The 21,974-nt window shown below is 40.6% G+C and overlaps 1 protein-coding gene across 1 annotated transcript in view; it reads left to right on the top strand.

The window, feature by feature from the left end:
* LOC308675977 (oxysterols receptor LXR-beta-like) overlaps window positions 1-20,085 on the top strand; it is a gene marked incomplete at both ends in the record, with an annotated part of 90,707 nt that extends 70,622 nt beyond the window's left edge. The window contains 1 exon segment of the mRNA XM_081341668.1: window positions 19,939-20,085. Coding sequence (XP_081197794.1) covers window positions 19,939-20,085 — 147 coding nt within the window.
* Between the last annotated feature and the right edge of the window lie 1,889 nt (window positions 20,086-21,974).

Here is a 21,974-nt window from a genome sequence, read left to right as displayed (position 1 = left end):
GGGATTGTGTGTGTTACAATGGGTTTGGGGGGAGGAGATTTCAGATTCTGGCATCCCTCCATGAGTGCCGATCTTTCGTTTCATTACTAAGACTTTTTAGATAAACAATGCCTGCATTTTGTTTGAACTGTCTCATTTATTGGAACCATGACATCATGCCAGAATCTACATTCTTTCAAACAACCTGCCATTGTATATGGCCTTGAGAGAAGTTGGCAAAGATTCAGAAGAGAATCTTTATTATGGAAACAGAGAATTGGCTGGAAGATGGAGACTTGGCAGCTGCTGACAATTCAGAGGAGGAATTAACAGATAGCATGCTGTGGGAAGATGAATTTTTGCAGAACTCCCATCTGGGGGCAGAATCCGAGCAGTTAGCAGAGGTCAGCTGGTCGTCAGGCTGGAACCATTCCAGTGGAGACTACACATGCTGTGAGACTGTACTGCCGGAGCCCCGAAAAGCAGAATGGTGGAGAGCTGCCAGACCATCTACCACTGAGAATCTGGGTGAGTGGAAAATCCTGTCTGCAGACCAGACTGCCTGCCAGCCCCAAGAGTCCCCTGCCAAGCCCTCCAGACCCATAGAGACAGAGGACCCCAGCCTGGGGCCTCTGCAGCAATGGGAGGTTGGGAAACCCCCAGAAGTGAAAGTCCAACAACCTCTGACCTTGCCCCAGCTAATAGAAGCCTTGCAACAGCTGGGGGTGGTGCAGGAGCCTGGAGATCAGGAGCTGGTGGGAGGACAACAGCAAGGGTGGCAGCAGCAGGACCCAAATGTGCAACCCCTGAACATACTGCAGGACCAGTGGGGCCAGCAGCAGTGGGGGCCCTGGCAGCCATTAAATCAACAACCAGAGTGGGGCCAGCAGCAACTGGAGACACAACAAGAGCAGTGGGGCCCCCAGCAACCATTTAACCAACAACCAGGGTGGGGCCAGCAGCAATGGGGGGCCCCAGCAACCAATGATGAGCCCACTGTTCAGAGCAACCTTCGATGGGGACCCAGAGAAACTGATTTTCTTCCTCAACCAAGTACGCTCTCACTTGAGTCGCTGGGCTGACTCTACCCGGACCGAGTTGCTATGGTCGATGTGATTGCATCCAGCCTAGAGGGAGAAGCATCTGAATGGTTGAACAATTTATACAACGAGCAGGCCCCTGAATTGGAGGACCCCCACCTTTTCCTCCTGGGGCTGAGGGAAAGATTTAAGGACCCATCCATTGCCCTCAAAGCGGAAGAACAAATCCATAAGATAAAGCAATCTGGCCAGCCTGCCCTAGAGTACGTACGGGAGTTTCGAAAGATGGCAGGTCGGATAGAGAGATGGCCTGAGCAATCCATAATTCATCTTTTTAGAGAAGGGTTAGAAGACCACCTTTCTAAGGCATGTATCTACTGAGCTGTGCCTGACCAGCTGCATGAATGGTACCAGGCAGCGGTGAAATTAGATGTTCAGCTCGCCAGTTATAAGAAGTCTCTCCTCCCTGAAGCCGAGTCGAGGTCAGAACAACCCGACTGGCGGGGGGGCGGGGCCAGCTGTCAAGCCAACTGGTTGTTTTAAACGGCTTGCTGAAATACACAACCGCTTTACCAGCCGCTTGGGCTGGCTTTTCGGAGCCGCGGTTCCTCGGAGGGGAGCTGAGAAGGAAGGACGACCTGCAGTGCAATCCAGGTGGTGACGGCAGGGAAGAGCCTGGCAGACTAAGCGGGGAAGAAGACGGCCTTCAATGGCCGACATAGAGGCTTGACAGAGGGATAACGCAGGCGGTGAAGTAGCTGAACAACAGGTGAATGGAACTGGCTGAGAATTGGTTCTGACGGAGGAACGGGAGGAAACTGGAAAGGAAGAGTCCTTTGGAAGTTTTCCCCGGGTAGCACAGGATAGGAGGATCCCAGGGAAAAAGGGGGTAGTTTTTTTTCACATCCCCCCCCCCCCGAAAGCGGCGAGAAAGGCTTGTTTGGAAAAAATTTTTAAAAGTCACAAAATTGAATTTGGAATGAGATAGAGACACGCTAGCAGGGAAAGAACAGCAATAATGAGAAGGGAACCTAGACCGGAGAGCTTTGAGGACTATATGAGATCGAATTGGCTGTAGAAGAGAGAAAAAGAAGGTGATTTGGAAGGACGGGCTGACATTTTGAAGTGACATTTTGAAAGTGACAGTGCATTCTCTATGCGGAGCTGAAGTTAAAAAAAGGGCAAGAGGGACATCTAGTGGCTAAAATAGGAATCTTTTCTTTTTTCTTTTTCTCCTTTCCTTGGAACTTATTGACATTGGACACATCTTCTTGGAAGTCTTTCTTTTCCTCTTTGTGGGATTATCGATAGACTTTGGATACAAAGGACTGTTTGGAGTAATAGATAAGATCTAATTGTTGCTATGGTTCAAATAGTTTAGGCTGTGTACTTATATATATTATTGCTCTTATAATTAAGAAATAGTGAATTTGTGCTCAGAAATTAATATTTAATTTAATATTTAAAATTATAGATATTCTATCTACTGCTATTAATTACCTATCTTATATTGCTATTTGTATTATTACTATTGTTATTTTAGGTATAATTAAGCTAAGTAGGTTATTCTATTGATTGAAGTGTGGAGAGATATAGTAAAGGAATAAAGGGAGGGGTGCGTTGGTTTAAAGAATTACTTAAAATGAGTATTCCGAACCTATCCAAGGTAGGGACAGCGAAGAAGGGGGCACATATTGCCTCAGTTGCCTCAAGTCCATCGAGCCAAAAATCAATTAATGAGCTTCTGCAAAGAGAAAGGTCTAATTCATTTAAAGACCTACAGGCCATGTTACAAGCGATGCAGGAGGCCATGGCTAGAAATCATGAGCTGAGGAAAGAGATTGGAGAGGTGAGGAATGACACAAGCGATCTCAAAGAACGGATGCAAGTAATGGATGGAAGACTGGAATCGTTCCAACAGCAGATGGCAAAAAATGAACAGAAATTACAAAAGATGGAGGAAAGGATGGAAAAGGAAGAAAAAAGAGTAGAAGAAATAAATGAGAAGCTAATCAGAGCGAATAAAGAACTAGAAGCAACAGTCATCACCCTAGAATCTGAAAAAGCTGACTGATACCTACGGTTTCAGAACATAAGAGAGGAAAGGGGGGAGGATTTATTGGAAATGATGGCGGATTTACTAGCAAAAGCTCTGGGAATAGGGAAAGAAGAAATGCTGAGTGAAATGGATGAGGTCTATCGGATCCACACAAACTACGCAAGACAACATAACCTGCCTAAAGAGATTCATGTTAGGTTCGTTAAAAAGTCGATTAGGGACGAGATTCTCCACAGAGCAAGAGATGAGCCATAAGAATGTAGGGGGAAACAGCTGATTGTCTTAAAGCAGGTGCAAAAAAGAGTTAGGGATCTACGAAGACCCTACCACTTCTTGACAACGAAATTGACTAGATATAATGTTAACTTTCAATGGTTGATTCCAGAGGGAATACTGATTTTGTGGCAGGACAAGAAGATTAGAATAGATACTCCAGATAAGGTGGAGGAATTTTATAAGCAAAGCTTTAGCAGTGAAGAACTAGAGAGAGATGTCAAAGAAGTGAGGGAGTCAAGGTTGGCTAGAGCAGAAGAGGAGGGACATTAGGGAAAAACGAGAAGAGAGAGGAAACGGTAAACTATGAAAGGAAACAACAAGAGTTGAGAGAGGAACCAAGGGAGACTAGAATAACGAGGGGTATAAAAACTAGATATAAGTAGAAACATGATGGGAGAACTCCAAATCCTATCTTTGAATATTAATGGCTTAAACTCTCCTCAAAAAAGGAAAAAAACTTTTAATAAATTGATCAGAAGAAATTTGGATGTTATAGTAATCCCAGAGACTCACATTAAGGAACAGCATAGACAGGTGTTGGAATGCCTTAAATTGGGGAAGATGTTTGCATCTTTATCACAGCACAAAAAAAGAGGAGTAGTGATATATATCAGAGAGTCAATCTTAGCCAAGCAAATTTATAAAGATGCAGAAGGTAGGATTATGGTAGTGGAGATGACAATTAACCAAAAACGGATAATATTAGTAGGAATTTATGCCCCAAATGGGGGGCAAGAACAGTTCTATAGGAAACTATATAATACACTACGGGCGATAGATTGTGAGAACATCTGTATTATGGGCGATTTTAATGCAATAATAGACAGGAAACTAGACTATAAAAGCAAGCAAGAAAGAAAGGGACCTAGAAGAATATTGCCAAAAGTTTTTTTAAGATGGTGGACGAATTAGGGATGCGAGATATTTGGAGAGAAAGGAACCAAAGGGGAAGCCAATACACGTACTATTCGAGTAGATATAAGACATGGTCCAGGATAGATATGGTTTGGGTATTGACAGAACTATTGCAGGAAATGGGGGAAGTGGAAATAGAAACGAATCTTTGGGCGGACCACAACCCGGTGAGAATCAGGTGCAGAGGGGAAAAAATAGGCAGATGGACGCTAAAAAGAGCGATTACAAAACACAAAGAATTTAAAATAAAGCTGGAGGAACAGCTAAAGTTGTTCTTCCAGGGACATAAAAAAGAGGATACGAACATACAAAATTTATGGGATACAACGAAGGCGTATGTGAGAGGAGTGGCTATAGCTTACATGGCAAGAGAAAACAAAAAGAAGAAACAAAAGGGAAAAAACTTAGAAGAGGAATTCCAAAGATTAGAAATAGAACTACAACACAACCCCCAAAATGAAAGCCTGAAAAAACAAATGGAAGTGATTAAACATAAGCTGACCATTCTTGAGAAAGAAGAACTAGCACAACAAATTAAAAGGAGTGGCCAGAATTTCTTTGAGAATATGAACAAGCCAGGGAGATGGCTATTGTATAAGCTAAAGAAGCAGAGAGAAAGAAGCTGGATTAATAAATTACAGGACGAAGAGGGAAATATACAACATCAAAGTGAAGAGAAGAAAAAGATAATTCAAAATTACTATACAAAACTATACAATGAGAATAAGTGGGCTACGAATGAACAAAATACTTCAATGTTTTTAAAAAGCTGATCTACCAAAAATTCCGGATGAAACAAAGTGTATGTTAAATGCGGAGATTACAATGATTGAATTAACTGAGACACTGAAAAAACAGAAGAACAATAAAGCACCGGGCCCAGATGGACTGCCAGTAGAAATATACAAAGAATTTCAAGATTCATTTGGCAAAATATTACTGGAGACGTTCAATGCAGTCCTAAAAGAAGCAAAAACGCCAGCATCCTGGATAGAAGCAAACATTGTGCTGATCCCAAAAGAAAATTTGGACTTAACAAAAATTAATAATTATAGGCCAATATCACTTTTAAATTCGGATTACAAAATATTTATGGCAATAATTGTGGGAAGGCTAAAAAGATACCTAAACGAATTTATACACATAGATCAAAATGGTTTCCTACCACAAAGGCAAATTTGAAACAATATGAGGACGATTTTGAATATTTTGCAGTACTACGAGATTCACAGTGAAAAATAAGTAGCTCTGATGTTCTTGGATGCACAAAAAGCCTTTGATAACATAAATTGGAATTTCATGTTGAGGCAGTTAGGCTATATGGACTTTGGCGGAAATTTTATAAACATATTCAGAGCTATATACGATAAACAAGAGGCGAGAGTTATAATCAATGGAGAAGCGACACAAAGCTTCCAAATTAGGAAAGGTATAAGACAAGGGTGTCCGCTCTCGCCACTAATGTTTATACTAACTCTTGAAGTACTGACTAGAATGATTCGAAAGGAAAGTCAAATTAGAGGCTTAAATATTAAGAAAGAAACCTACAAACTGCAAGCATTTGTGGATGGATGCTTCCTCGTATTTATTTTAGAGGAACCGCTACATTCAGGTACAAGACTTGTGGAAATGTTAGAACAATATGGAGAGGTAGCTGGACTGAAAATCAACAATGACAAAGCGAAAATGATAGTTAAATATATGACTAGTACACAGAAAAATGACCTGGTGGAGAAAGTAAATATCCAAATAGTGAAGAAAGTTAAATACTTGGGAGTACAGCTAACAGCAAGGTGTATTACAATTAAAGAAGATAACTATATTAATTTAAACAATCAGATAAAGAAAGATTTAGAAAGATGGAAAAATTTGCAACTCTCCTTCATGGGGAGAATTGCAGCAGTAAAGATGAACATTTTACCTAAATTACTCTTTTTATTTAAGAATGTCCCCATAAAATTAGAGAAAAAATATTTTGTAAATTTGAATAAAACAATATTGGAATTTATTTGGCAGGGGAAGAAATCTAGAATTAAATTAAAACTACTAGAAGAAGCCAAAGAGAGAGGGGGATTCGGACTACCTGACTGGGAGCTGTACTACCAAGCTGCAATACTCACCTGGGTGCGGGATTCGATAAATTTAAAAGAAGGCTATTAACTCTAGAGGATCATGATTTACAATCTGGATGGCACACATTTTTGTGGGATGAGAGATATAATGTTCATCAATACTTCCAGAGACACCATATCAGAGCAGCATTACTTAATGTGTGGTTTAAAGTTAAACAACAGAACTATATAGAAACACCGGTATGGATCTCAACATTGGAAGCGCTAGTGCATCCAAATTTCATGAACTTGGGAAAAGTAGTTACGTACAGAGATATTTTAAATGAACAAGGGGAACTTAAATCTAGACAAGAATTAAAAGAAAACGGGGTACAATTGGAATGGTGGGTGTACCTGCAAATCCAGTCACGTTATAAGAAAGACAAAAAGGAATGGGGTATACGGAGGGATCTGACAATACTAGATAAAATACTATTAGGAATGGAGGAGAAAGCAATCAAAAGAACATATAAATATTTATTGGAATATAAAATAGAAGAGGAGCAGGTAAAAGTAGTGATGATAACATGGGCCCAAAATTTCAGATATAATATTGATTTAGACAAATGGCAAACGTTATGGGAAAGAAATAGAAACTTAACCTTGGCTACCTCACATAAAGAGAATCTGTACAAAATGTTTTACAGGTGGCACCTCTCCCCAACAAGACTGGCAAAGATGAGAAAAGATATATCACCACAATGTTGGAAGTGCAAGAAAGTGTTAGGGACTTATTATCATATGTGGTGGACATGTTCCAAAGCAAAAGAATTTTGGCAGCTAATAAAGACTTGGTTGGAGGAAATGTTGGGACTGAAGATAGATCTCAGACCAGAATTGTTTTTACTGGGAATTATAGATGGGAAGTTTAACAAAGGAGAGACATATCTAGTGTTGCATATCATAACAGCAGCAAGGTTTGTGTATGCCCAGAACTGCAAAAATGGAAATTTCCCGGTGGAGAGTGAATTAATTAAAAAAAAATTGATATGTGCAGAGATGGATAGACTAACCTTAGAAATTAAAGACAAGGATGAAACAGAGTATTACGAAGTTTGGGATAAGATGTATTATTGGTTAGACTCAAGGAGAAAAAGTCAGAACAAAGAAAGCTCGTCTAGAAGAGAGAAAGTGTAGATTTTCAACCCCAAAGTGAGTGTAAGATAGAGATCAGAAAGAATATGAAATAAGAATGGAAATGGAAGTTATGTTGTAAATAGACGTAAATATGTATGTAAATAAATAAATATGTAAATAGTATAAAATGCAATATGTAAATGGTATAAAAGATCAATGACTAGGGAGATATATGGTATATGGTATAGTATGTATGGCAAAATAACAGCCAGAAAAGTCACACTGTGTTCAACCTGTTTTTAAATGTTTATTCAATAAAAATTTATATATATAAAAAAAGAACAACCCGAATGGCAATCACCCCCACGAAATCTCCAGCTACTGTGATGACTGAAAGACCCAGGCCACCTGTAGGCCCGGCATTTAAGTGTTTGCAATGCGGACAGCAGGGTCATCGAGCAGCGAAATGCCCAGTCCCCTTCCCCCAACAGCAGAACAGGCCAGGACCACTAGTGAGAAAGAAACCTGCACAGTGGCTAATGGGAGAGAAATCAAACCGGATGACGCAGGAAACTGTTACCCAGGTCACATCCCCCACACAGGAGGACGCCGGAACTCAGGCTGAACCCAACCCCGTTCTACCCTCTTTTGACAGCGACGACGAAGGAGAGAACAACCCGATGGTGAGCCAACACGTCCCACCTTTCTCGCTACCTGCCAACTTCATAATCCCTAAGTCGGGTACGGAGATAGATTTAAAGGTACTAATTGATTCTGGCCCCTTCATGGATTACTGCCTTGTCGTGGCGAAGGGGCTTGCGTAATTCAATGAAGCTATGAGCTATGCCGTGCAGGGCCACCCAAGATGGAAAGGTCATAGCAGAGAGTTCTGACAAAACGTGATCCACTGGAGAAGGAAATGGCAACCCACTCTAGTATCTTTGCCATGAAAACCCTATGGACAGTACCAAAAGGCAAAACGATATGACGCTGGAAGATGAGCCCCTCAGGTCGGAAGGTGTCCAATATGCTACTGGGGAAGAGCAGAGGGCTAGTACTAGTAGCGCCAGAAAGAATGAAGCGACTGGGCCAAAGCCGAAAGGACGCTCAGCTGTGGATGTGTCTGGTGGTGAAAGGAAAGTCCGATGCTGTAAAGATTTTTTCTCCATAGGCACCTGGAATGTAAGATCCATGAATCAAGGAAAGCTGGACGTGGTCAAAAAAGAGATGACGACTGAACATCGACATCTTAGGAATCAGCGAACTAAAATGGACAGGAATGGGTGAATTTAATTCAGATGACCATCAGGTATACTACTGCGGGCAAGAATCCCTCAGAAGAAATGGAGTAGCCTTCATAGTCAATAAAAGAGTAGGAAAAGCAATATTGGGATACAATCCTCAAAATGACAGAATGATCTCAGTTCGAATCCAAGGCAAACCATTCAATATCACAGTAGTTCAAGTCTATGCCCCAACCACCGGTGCTGAAGAGGATGAAGGTGACCGGTTCTATGAAGCCCTACAGCACCTTATAGAACTAACACCAAAAAATGATGTCCTTATCATCATGGGGGATTGGAATGCTAAAGTAGGAAGCCAAAAGATAACTGGAATAACAGGCAAATTTGGCCTTGGAGTACAAAATGAAGCAGGGCACAGGCTGATAGAATTTTGTCATAGCAAAGACTCTTTTCCAACAACCCAAGAGACGGCTCTACAAATGGACATCACCAAACGGTCAACACAGAAATCAAATTGACTATATGCTCTGCAGCCAAAGATGGAGAAGCACTATACAGTCAGTAAAAACAAGACGAGGAGCTGACTGTGGCTCAGACCATGAGCTTCTCATTGCAAAGTTTAGGCTTAAACTGAAGAAAGTAGGAAAAAGCACTAGGCCACTCAGGTATGAATTAAATCATATCCCTGTTGAATATATAGTAGAGGTGACAAATAGATTTAAGGAATTAGATCTGATAGACAGAGTGCCTGAAGAACTATGGACAGAGGTTCGCAACATTGTACAACAGGTAGCAACCAAAACCATCCCAAAGAAAAAGAAATGCAAGAAAGCAAAATGGCTGTCTGAAGAAGCTTTGCAAATAGCTGAGGAAAGGAGGGAAGCGAAAGGCAAGGGAGAAAAAGAAAGATACGCCCAATTGAATGCAGAATTCCAGAGAATAGCTAGAACAGATAAGAATGCCTTCTTAAATGAACAGTGCAAAGAAATAGAAGAAAACAATAGAATAGGGAGGACCAGAGATCTTTTCAAGAAAATTGGAGAGATGAAGGGAACGTTTCATGCAAAAATGGGCATGATAACAGACCAAAATGGCAGGGACCTAACAGAGTCAGAAGAGATTAAGAAGAGGTGGCAAAATTACACAGAAGAACTATACAAGAATGAGCTTAGCGTCCCTGATAATCACAATGAGGTGATCACTGACCTCGAGCCAGACATCCTAGAATGTGAAGTGAAGTGGGCCTTAGAAAAGCTGAGCAACAACAAAGGTAGTGGAGGTGACAGTATTCCAGCTGAGCTATTCAAAATCTTAAAAGACGATGCAGTAAAAGTGCTACACTCAATTTGCCAGCAAATTTGGAAAACTCAACAGTGGCCACAGGATTGGAAAAGATCAGTTTACATTCCAATTCCAAAGAAAGGCAGTGCCAAAGAATGTTCAAACTATCGCACCATTGCAGTCATTGCTCATGCTAGTAAAGTTATGCTTAAAATCCTACAAGCTAGACTCCAGCAGTATGTGGACCGAGAACTACCAGAAGTACAGGCAGGATTTCGAAGAGGCAGAGGAACTAGAGATCAAATTGCCAACATACGCTGGATCATGGAGAAAGCTAGGGAGTTCCAGAAAAACATCTACTTCTGCTTCATTGACTATGCTAAAGCCTTTGATTGTGTGGATCATAACAAACTGTGGCAAGTCCTTAAAGAGATGGGCGTACCAGACCATCTTATTTGTCTCTTGAGAAACCTATATGTGGGCCAAGAAGCAACAGTGAGAACTGGACACGGAACCACTGATTGGTTAAAAATTGGGAAAGGAGTCCGGCAAGGCTGTATACTGTCGCCCTGCCTATTTAACTTATATGCAGAGCACATCATGAGAAAGGCAGGGCTAGATGAATCAAAAGTTGGAATTAAGATTGCCGGAAGAAATATCAACAACCTAAGATATGCAGATGATACCACTCTAATGGCAGAAAGTGAAGAAGAACTAAAGAGCCTCTTGTTGCGGGTGAAGAAGGAGAGTGCAAAAGTTGGGTTGAAACTTAACATTAGGAAAACCAAGATCATGGCATCCGGCCCTCTCAATTCCTGGCAAATAGATGGGGAAGAAATGGAGGTAGTGACAGATTTTATTTTCCTGGGCTCCAAGATCACTGCAGATGGGGACTGTAGCCAAGAAATTAAAAGACGCTTGCTCCTCGGGAGGAAAGCCATGGCAAATCAAGACAGCACACTAAAAAGCAGAGATATCACCCTGTCAACAAAAGTGCGTATAGTCAAGGCTATGGTCTTCCCAGTTGCAATGTATGGCAGTGAAAGTTGGACCATAAAAAAGGCTGAGCGCCAAAGAATTGAGGCCTTTGAACTATGGTGCTGGAGAAGACTCCTGCGAGTCCCTTGGACTGCAAGGCGATCAAACCGGTCAGTCCTAGAGGAGATCAACCCTGACTGCTCTTTAGAAGGCCAGATCCTGAAGCTAAAACTCAAATACTTTGGCCACCTAATGAGAAGGAAGGACTCACTGGAGAAGAGCCTAATGCTGGGAAAGATTGAGGGCAATAGAAGAAGGGGACGACAGAGAATGAGGTGGCTGGATGGAGTCACTGAAGCAGTAGGTGTGAGCTTATATGGACTCCAGAAGATGGTAGAGGACAGGAAGGCCTGGAGGAACGTTGTCCATAGGGTCGCGATGGGTCGGACACGACTTCGCAGCTAACAACAACAACAACAACAAATTGATTCTGGATGCTCCCGATGCATCATTAGCTTGCCATTTGCCATGAAACTGGACAAACAGCTCTCCAAACCTGTGAGGTTCGAGCAAGCTGATGGCTCCCTGATGGGAGGAACTTTAGTCACGCAATTAACGGAGCCCCTGCGCCTAGAAATAGGTGAGCACTGGGAATTTATTCGCTTCCTGGTGGCTCCAAAAAGGACTGAGGCTGTGATTCAAGGATTAGCCTGGTTGGACAAATGGAAACCATTTATCTGATGGGAGAAAGGAATGAGAACTGTGAGACTACCCATAGGGCCCGATCCCCCCATTGATTCAACAGATGTTACAGGGAACGAGCCAAGTCTACTGTGGGAGCCCCTGTGTTGTTCAAAGAAAAAAAAGATGGGTCACTTCATCTCTGCGTAGACTATAAAGGCCTAAACACTGTGAGTGTGGAAAATAAATACCCTCTCCCCCTCCTGAAAGACTTACTAACCCACCTGGCGAATGGGAGTGTCTTCACCAAGTTAGACCTGAGAGAAGCATATTACCGGATCAGAATAAAGGAGGGGGATGAGTGGAAAACAGCCTTCAACTGCCCCTTGGGAAGCTACCAATTCAAAGTCATGCCATTTGGACAGCAGGGGGCCCCAGCCGTATTTATGCAGTTGATTAATGAGGTCCTACATGAACATTTATACAAAGGGGTGATATTCTGATATACAGTATGAATATGACTGATCACATAAAACTGGTCAGAGAAGTGTTAAAGAAAATATTGAATGCCAAACGTTATGTCAAATTGTCGAAATGTGAATGTCACCAAACCTGATTAGATTATCTTGGCTATAGAATTTCCAACGAGGGCATCGAAATGGACCCAGCCAAAGTGAAAACAATAATTGAATGGCAGCCCCCCAAAACTCACAAACAGCTCCAGAGCTTCCTAGGGTTTGCTAATTTCTACATGTCAATCCATTCCCTCTTTTGCCGAGATTGCTCTACCCCTTACAGAACTACTCAAAATGGGTAAAGGAAGAGGGAAAACCGTGACCTGGCCAACCACTAGCATGGAGTATGAGTTGTCAGAAAGCTTTTGAGAATTTAAAAGACTATTTGGGGCTGAACCCGTCCTAATGCACCCTTGCCCCAAAGAGCCCTTTGTAATTCAAGCAGATGCCAGTGATGTGGCAGTTGGAGCTGTGTTACTACAAAAGAATAAGAGTGGAGTCCTACAACCTTGTGCCTACACCTCTAAGAAATTCACAGAAAGTGAGAGGAGATGGACAGTCTGGGAGAAGGAGGACTTCGCAATTAGGTGGGGGCTATTAAACTGGCGACACTATTTAGAAGGGAGCAAGGTGCCTTTTGAAGTATGGACAGATCACAAAAATTTAGAGGCACTAAAAACTCCCTGCAAATTGTCCCCAAAGCAAGTGCAATGGGCACAGTACTTTAACCGTTTTAACTTTACTTTAAAGTACATACCGGGAAGGAAAAACCTCCTAGTTGATGCGCTATCCCGACTGCCACAGTACAAAAGTGAACATGAAGAGGTCTACGAGGCAATTATCCCCAGTTCACAACCTGCAGCACAACTCACACCTCGCAGAACCCCTAATCCTGATGACCCGGGAGTGAAGAAGATAAAATGGGAGCTCCTTAATGATCAATGGTTTAAAGATAATCAAACCTCCCTAACATGCAGGGATGGTTTGGCATATATGGGGGGAAGATTGTATCTACCTGAAACCCTCCGTCTCAATGCTCTCAGACACAGCCATGATGTAAAACAGGCTGGACACTTCAGTTATTTAAAAACTCTACAACTCATCTGTTGGCAATTTTGGTGGCCGAGGCTAAAACGAGATGTGGAAAACTATGTCAAGAGTTGTACCGTATGTGCCACCATGAAAAGAATTCCAGGGAAAACCCCTGGGCTACTGCAGTTGGTAGCTGACCATTCTCAACCACGGGAAGAAATAGCTATGGACTTTATTGTAGACCTATCCAACAGTAGAGGAAATACTGTCATCTGGACTGTGATAGATCTGTTTTTGAAGCAGGTTCACTTTATCACCTGTAAAGGACTCCCATCTGCACAACGACTGACTAAATTGTTCCTGAAACATATCTACTGACTGCATGGCGCCCCTAAGCGAATAATTTCAGGTAGAGGCTTGCAGTTCACAGCTAAATTTTGGAGGAATTTCCTTAAATTAATTGGATCATCCCAAGGCTTATCATCTGCTTTTCATCCAGCTACCAATGGGGATGCAGAATCCGCTAACAAAATGGTGGAGCAATACCTCAGATGCTATGTTTCCTACCAACAGACAAACTGGACTGACTTCCTCCCTTTTGCCGAGGTGGCCTACAATAATTCTGTTCACAGCAGCACTGGCTACACGCCTTTCAGAGTAGCCACAGGAAAAGAGTTCAGCCCGATGCCTGACTATCCTCAGGTGCCCTCCACTTCCCAGACACTTGATCAATGGGTGAGGGGGTGGGAAGAGGTTTAGAGAAAGACAAAAACGGTGTTAAAAAAGACTTCAGAGACTTATAAAAAACAGACTGATAAAAAGAGGGCTCCCCAAAGAACATTCCAAGTGGGGGGAAACGTTTATCTGTCAACTAAATATTTACATCTCAAATTACCCAGCAAGAAATTGGGACCGAAATTCTTGGGGCCTTTCCCATTGTGAAAATCATCAACCCGGTCAAAGTAAAATTGAAACTCCCCAGACTTTTGGGAAAAATTCACCCAGTGTTCCATTGTAGCTTACTGAAACCTTTTCGAGCCTCCACTTTAAGACCTCCCCCTAAGAAAGCACCTGGACCCCTCATAGTAGCGGATCAGACCCATTATGAAGTGAAACGTATTCTTGACTATAGAATCTTTAAGGGAAAATTGCAGTACCTTGTACAATGGAAGGGATACCCATGGTCTGAAGCCATTTGGATGAAATCTAGCGATGTGAAAGCTGACAGACTTATCAAAACGTTTTATGAGAAACATCTCAACAAACCAAAAGCCAGCTCCTAACTTGTGTTTGTTTACATTACAGGATCTGTTCTTTTTGTAAGGGGGGCCAGATGTTAATGCTGCAAACATTGACATATTTTTGCACTGACAATATAAGAGACAGCCTGTTACTTTAATTGCTTCGCTTTGGGGGGAAGCGTCAGTTGGATGTTTTGAGAAGATAAGAAAAGCCCGCATACACAATGGGAAGTGAAACTTCATATGTAAAACTAATTTGCTAAGAGGGCAGTTTGATATGCTGATGGCAGATCAGGTGGCAACCAATTTACGATATGTCAAACATAATACTTTTTATAATGCTAATAAGCCAGGTAGATGGTTAGCTTATTTGTTAAGGAAAAAACAAAAATCACATAACATAGATAAGATAGAATATAAGGGTAAAGAGGTGTTTCAGCAAAATCTTATTAAAAAGGCTTTTAGAGAATTTTATTCTAAATTATATGCAAGGGATATAACTCAAGGTTTAGATATAGACAGGTATTTACAAGAAGTGAATATCCCTATACTTACACAGGAGCAGAGGGAAGGGATGAACCAACCGATAACTGCTGAAGAAATTATTTTAGCAATTAAACAATTAAAAGTGGGTAAATCACCTGGAACAGACGGTTTGACAGCCATTTATTATAAAAATTTACAATTAGAGTTGGTGGAACCTTTAAAAAAATTATTTAGGACAATTCAATCTGGAGGGGGAAGTGCCTCCATCATGGAGAACAGCATTCATATCGTTCATTCCAAAGGAAGATCAAGATCTTACCCAACCAAAAAATTATAGACCTATATCGCTCTTAAATACAGACTATAAGTTATTTGCAAAGATCTTAGCAAATAGATTAATGAAGGTTATGCAGCAAATGATTTATAGTGATCAAACAGGATTTATAAGTGGTAGACAAATGAAGAGTAATGTGAGACATATTGTAAACCTATTAGAATATTTGGAAAGAAATAAGTCCCTGCAGCGCTTATTTTCTTGGATGCTGAAAAGGCGTTTGATCAATTGAATTGGCAATTTTTATTTAAAGTTCTAGAGAAGATGGAGTTTGGTGATAAGTTTTTACAACCTATCAGGGCAATATATCAGAAACAAACAGCTCAAATAATAATTAATGGTAGTTTAACAGAAGCTTGCAAAATTGAAAAGGGTACAAGACAGGGATGTCCGTTGTCACCATTGCTGTTTGTTTTAACATTGGAAATATTATTGATTAAGATACGTGACTCAAATAAAATAAAGGGAATTAAAATTAAAGATCAAGATTATAGATTGAGAGCATTTGCAGATGACTTGGTTATTACATTAGCTCAACCGATTCATTCGGTTATAGATTTAATGGAAATAATTTTGCAATATGGGCAAGTTTCTGGATTTAAGGTTAATAGACAAAAAACTAAAATTTTGTCTAAAAATATGACTATGGAACAAAAGGTAGTTTTAGGAAAAAAAACAGGATTTGAAATAGCTAATTTTTTGGTTGGGTAAGATCTTGATCTTCCTTTGGTTGGGTTTTTATAAATAGTTTTAATTTTAATATGTATTAATTATTACGGGCATAATGGTTTAATCACTTTTTAATTTTTGTATTCTGTTTTTTATTATGTATTGCCCTGTTCACCGCCCTGAGTCCTTCGGGAGAAGGGTGGTATACAAATTAAATTATTAAATTATTAAAAAGATTAAATATTTTGGGGTATATCTTACAGACTCAAATGTGAAATTATATAAAAATAATTATGAATTGTTATGGTTTAAAATACAAAAAGAATTAGATAGTTGGAGGAAACTACAATTGTCTTTATTGGGAAGAATTGCAGCAGTTAAAATGAATGTTTTACCAAAAAATGTTTTTTTTGTTTCAAATGATACCTATACTTAAAAAAGATTCAAATTTGGAAGAATGGCAGAAAGGCATTAATAAATTTATTTGGGCAGGGAAAAGACCGAGAGTAAAACTCAAGATAATGCAAGATATACGTGAAAGAGGTGGTCTTAAATTGCCCAACTTTAAATTATATTATGAAGCTGCGGTTTTATCATCAATTAGTAATTAGTTTAATTTAACAGAAGGAAGATTATTGAATATTGAGGGACATGATTTATTATATGGTTGGCATGCATACTTATTGTATGATAAAAAGGTGGATAATATCTTTAAGACACATATATTAAGGTATGCCCTGTTGCGAGTTTGGAAAAAATATCGATACAAGTTAAATTATAAAATACCAATTTGGGCAATACCTAAGCATGCAATAGAAAATATAAGTCTGGGATTTAAACATGATGTGACTACATATAAAGATATTCTTAGACTGGAGAGGAATGTATGGCAATTAAAGCCATTTAATATCTTAAAAGAAGGGAAAATAGTACAAACTTGGTTTCAGAATGGTCAGATACAAGCTAGATGGAAAGAAGATCAGAAAATTGGTATTACAACAACAGATGAAAATTTGGTAAAACAAATTAGAGATCAAAGTCAAGTGCATATAAGAAGGATATATAATGCATTGATAGAAATAGATTCAGAAACGGAACTTGTCAAAGATTGTATGATAAAATGGGCCCAGAATATTCAAGAGCCAATAACGATGGATGTTTGGGGAAAAATTTGGGTCAGAAATGTAAAATTTACTCAGGCTCAAAATTTAAGAGAGAATTTTTATAAAATGTTTTATAGGTGGCACTTAGATCCTAAAAAATTAGCATGTATGTATCCAAATTATCAGCCTAAATGCTGGAGGTGTGGTTGTGAGGATGCAACCTATTACCATATGTGGTGGACTTGTAAAAAAGTTAAAAGTTTTTTGGATTAAAATTTGGTGGAATATGCAGAAGATATTTAAGAAAAAGATAAGGTTTACCCCACAGTTATTTTTATTGGGTATTATTACTGATTGTACGGTTATAGAAACTAAATTGATGTTGAATTTAATAACGGCAGCAAGACTTTTGGTTTCACAATATTGGAAGAAGGAGGAACTGCCTACTATAGAAGAGTGGACTTTAAAAGTTTCAAACTTGGCAGAAATGGCAAAAATTTCAGCATACCTGAAAGAACAATCGCAACAGAGATATATTTCGGAATGGAGAAGATGGATTGAATATATTCAGAATAAATATGGGACTAAAAAATTTCACCTAGCATATGAATGAATATTAGAATTATAAGATGTACTATTATTTATCTATGTATAAGGGGAGTTAAAGTGCGATAGGATTTAAAGTGTATTCATAGTTGGTTAGCATATTTTAGTTTAAGCTTGTTAGAGGCAATACCCTGCTTTCAGCTCTGGGAAGTTGGGGGGGAGGGGGGGAGGGGGAATGTGGGGGGGAGGGGAGGGATGGAGTATACTTAAAATGTACTGTAAAACTTTTCAATAAAAAAACCGGGAAGTGAAACTTCATATGTAAAACTAATTGGATAATGTGATTTATGACGTGTAGATAAGGGCAGGGATTGTGTGTGCTACAATGGGTTTGGGGGGAGGAGATTTCAGATTCTGGCATCCCTCCATGAGTGCCGATCTTTCGTTTCATTACTAAGACTTTTTAGATAAACAATGCTTGCATTTTGTTTGAACTGTCTCATTTATCGGAACCACCCCTGGTATAGGCATTTCCCTTTTCATCTTAGTTCATTTGGCAGAATAAGTGATAATTCTTTTATTTGCAAGGGAGAAAGGGATAGTTTTCTGTTCCAGGAGGAACTGATGATTGGAACAGTCCCTGAATTGAAGACACAAAACCATAATGATACATTTTCTGAATCACAAGGAAGTTTGCTTCAGATTAGCCTTTAATATTAAGAGTGCAAGTAACCACTACAGTTCTAAGCGTATCCCTCCAAAGTTGGCTGGGACTACATAGCACAGTACACTAGACTCACTACTAACATTAAAGCATAATAACAAAATATATTGAACATGTTGGGTTTAGAGATGGAAGTAGGCCATTTTCAACCTTGAAGTCCTTTTTTGCCAAAAATTTCACAATATTGCAGTGGCAAAAATCAGTGGCAAAGTGTCAGAATTTTTGGCATGGTTTTCTTCCAATTTAGAGTGGGGAAACTAATAAAAAATAAGTGTATTATGTCTCTGTTAAGATTTATTTTGGCTCTTAAACTGAAAGTCTCTTCAATCCTCACTCTTATCAAATGGAAAAATGGCTCAAAACCTGTGTTCCTGCTTTATCCAAGGATGTCACCACCCTGCAGCCACAAATATAGTAATCTTTTGAAGTACCACCTCAGTGAAACTAACAGTTTTCTATGTTTCCTATATTCTAGGAATGGTAGGGTGTGGAGACAAGTATCTTTCCTGAAACATCTTTGGATTGTGCAATTCTGTCCTGCTTTCACTAGATACTGAGTTTTAAGAGCCTGAGTAGGCCAATGTCTCCTTCCTATCTCTTCCCATTTCTTCTGGTTCCTTTTTTCCTTCAACTTGTATCTTAGTAAATCATGTATCTTTCACAGACCATGGTCAAACATACAGATTGTATTTTCAGGTAGATGGGCAGGATTAAGTAAAAAAATGCATTCAACTTACAGGTAGTCCTTACTTGTTTGCTGCCCATCTTGCCTAGAGTTCATTTGTTCAGCAACCATTCAAAGTTATGATGGCACTCAACAAAGGGATTTACAATCATTCCTTGAAGTTCTGGCTGTTGTAATGCCCCTGTGGTCATGGGAACAAAATTTGGACTCTTGGCAACCCAGTCACACTTACAACATTTGCAGTGTCCTGAAGTCATGCGATTGCCATTTGTGACCTTCCCTGCTGGCTTCCCACAAGTAAAGTCAATGGGGAACCCAGCAGGGAAGCTTGTAAGTTGCTTGGGTAAATCTTCCCCCAGCTTTTCTTCTTTCACACGCACTGCATTCTCCCTTCACTTGCGTGCACTTTGTCCTCCTTCCCCCCTTTGCTCACATGCACTGTGCCCTCCTTTCTCCCTTCGCTCGCACATAACACGCCCTTCTTCCCCTTGCCCTTCCTGTGCTTGTGCCACTCCATAGGACTCCCCAACTCATGCACAGCCTGCACTGGGCCTCCCCACCTCCTTGTGACACCCTGCATTACTTACTTGGGACTTCTATTGCTTCCTGCTTAATGACCTGCATGTCTCAGGGTTGCAACAGCAACTGGGACTGCCATAGCTAAGCAGTGCAGTCACCTAACATTGTGCTTTACAACCACGTCACTTAATGACAACAATCCTGGTCCCAATTGCCATGGTAATTTGAGGACAACCTGTATGTAATAATGAAATACAGGTTATATGGTTACTCCCCGTATATTTAGTCAGTTTGTATTTCTCTCAAATTAAACATTAAAATTTAATGGCAGCTTTTTGAGAGGTCTGGACCACATACAGCCCTGGAATCTCAGATGATTCAATTCTGATTAAAGCTATGACACCTTTTACAAGACTTCTTTTTGCTTCCCTTTCCTTCCATAGGACCACCTTATGTTCCCCCGCATGCTGATGAAGCTAGTGAGCCTGCGGACTCTGAGCAGCGTCCACTCAGAGCAGGTCTTTGCTTTGCGCCTTCAAGATAAGAAGCTTCCACCACTTCTGTCTGAGATCTGGGATGTACATGAATAGACATTTTAAATGGACTGGGGAAGAGGTTGACCTCTTCCAACAGTGCCAGCAGACATGCTTCTCCATAGCGAGTCTTTGGACTCAGCATAAGCCTTCCAGTGGCTGGACTGGGATCCCGCTGAAAAAGTTGAGTCAAGTGAACTACTAAGCATTTTTTCCCTCCTCCTCCCCATATAATCATCATCTTTCTTCCACTACTTCAGATTAGATGGAGGTGGAGAGGTCAGTCACCACCTTCCTTCTGAGTGAGAAGAGGGAGAAGGTTAAAAAACCTCTCCACAAAGACACTATTCCCTCCTGTTTGTGAACAGCAAACAGCTGTGCCCTGCATCACACTTTGACTGAACAACCTACAATTGTTTATCCTTAAGAAAGGGAAGAGTGAGGGGTCCTTGGTGCTCTCTGAGCTTGCTTGTTTTCTTGCAGAAGTTTCATTACCCTAACTAGGTAACATCAGTGCTAGTAAGGAGTGCTGTTTACTGTCAGTTTATATTCTGGGGTCTTGCCTGTCTGTGTGGGTGGGGGTGGTCTTAGGGATTCTTTGGTTTACTAATGGATCTTTGGCAGTTTCTTGATTGGGGTATTGCTTATTTCAGGGTTGTCAAACTGCCAGCCCACAGGCTGGTTGCATCATACGGAGGCCGCGCCCACCCCAGCTCTGGCAATGCAAAAAAGTCATGACACTTCACATGACGCAGTGAGTTTGACACCCGTGGCTTACTTGATTGTTGGTCTGAAGTTGACCTTGGAGCTAATCTATGCTGACCTCAGTGCTGATTACTGGTGGAGAGGTGCTGGAGTCTTTTTCTCTTTTGGGCTAGTTGATTGTCTCTTTTGCATAGTCTATAGATGTTAATGTCTATGTGTCTGTTGATGGCTGATTTGTCAGAGTGCCAGGCTTCTAGAAATTCCTTGGCATTTTTGGATTTGGCCTGGTCTAGGATTGTTACATTTTCCCAAATGAAACTAGGAAAAAGACTCCAGCACCTCCCCACCAGTAATCAGCACTGAGATCAGCATAGATTAGCTCTAAGGTCAACTTCAGACCAAAAATCAAGTAAGCAATACCCCAATCAGGAAACTGCCAAAGAGCCATTAGTAAACAGCCCAACCAAAAAATCCCTAAGACCGCCCCCACCCACACAGACAAGCAAGACACCAGAATATAAACTGACAGCAAACAACACTGCTTACTAGCACTGATGATATTACCTAGTTAGGGTAATGAAACATCTGCAAGAAAACAAGCAAGCTCAGAGAGCACCAAGGACCCCTCATTTCAACCCTGAGCTACAAATATTCTCCTTCAAAGGGAAGAGTTTTGCAGTGAAAATTAAGAGGGGTTGCCATATACCTGGTGTGTGGGGCAGATACCCAGAAGAAATAAACTGGTCATGAAGTGTCTGACTGGTCTCCTGATACCCCTATATGAGAAATGTTCCTTGTAGTTAATTGTTATAATGTTGGGGGAGGTGATGAAAAAAATGCTGCAATCCTGTCAGAAGTGAAAGGAAGGAAAGTGCCCTTTGTGACCAATCCTTGCACTTAATGACAGTTGCAGTGTCCCACAGTCATGATTGCCATTCACGTGTTTTGCAACCATTGCACATTTTCGCTTATGACAAGCAGAATTAATACTGTACAGTATGAAAGGTGGAAGTGAAATTGTCACATTCACATGACTTTTCACATAGTGACTGTGTCACTTAACAACTGAAGGGAAAGTAAGATCATATGCTGCAGTCATGATCATGTGATTTTCCACTTACCGATCATGTTGCCAGTCCCAATTGTGGTTCCTAAGCAAGGAGAAGAAAAAGGTGCAGTCCCCAGTTAAAACACAATTGTCCATCCTTGTTATTAACAGTGGTTTATTACATATACAATGA

Source organism: Vipera berus (assembly GCF_964194415.1).
Source record: "Vipera berus genome assembly, chromosome: W".
NCBI lineage: Eukaryota > Metazoa > Chordata > Lepidosauria > Squamata > Viperidae > Vipera > Vipera berus.
Note: the sequence above shows the minus strand (reverse complement) of the source record. Positions and strands in the feature narration are given on the sequence as shown.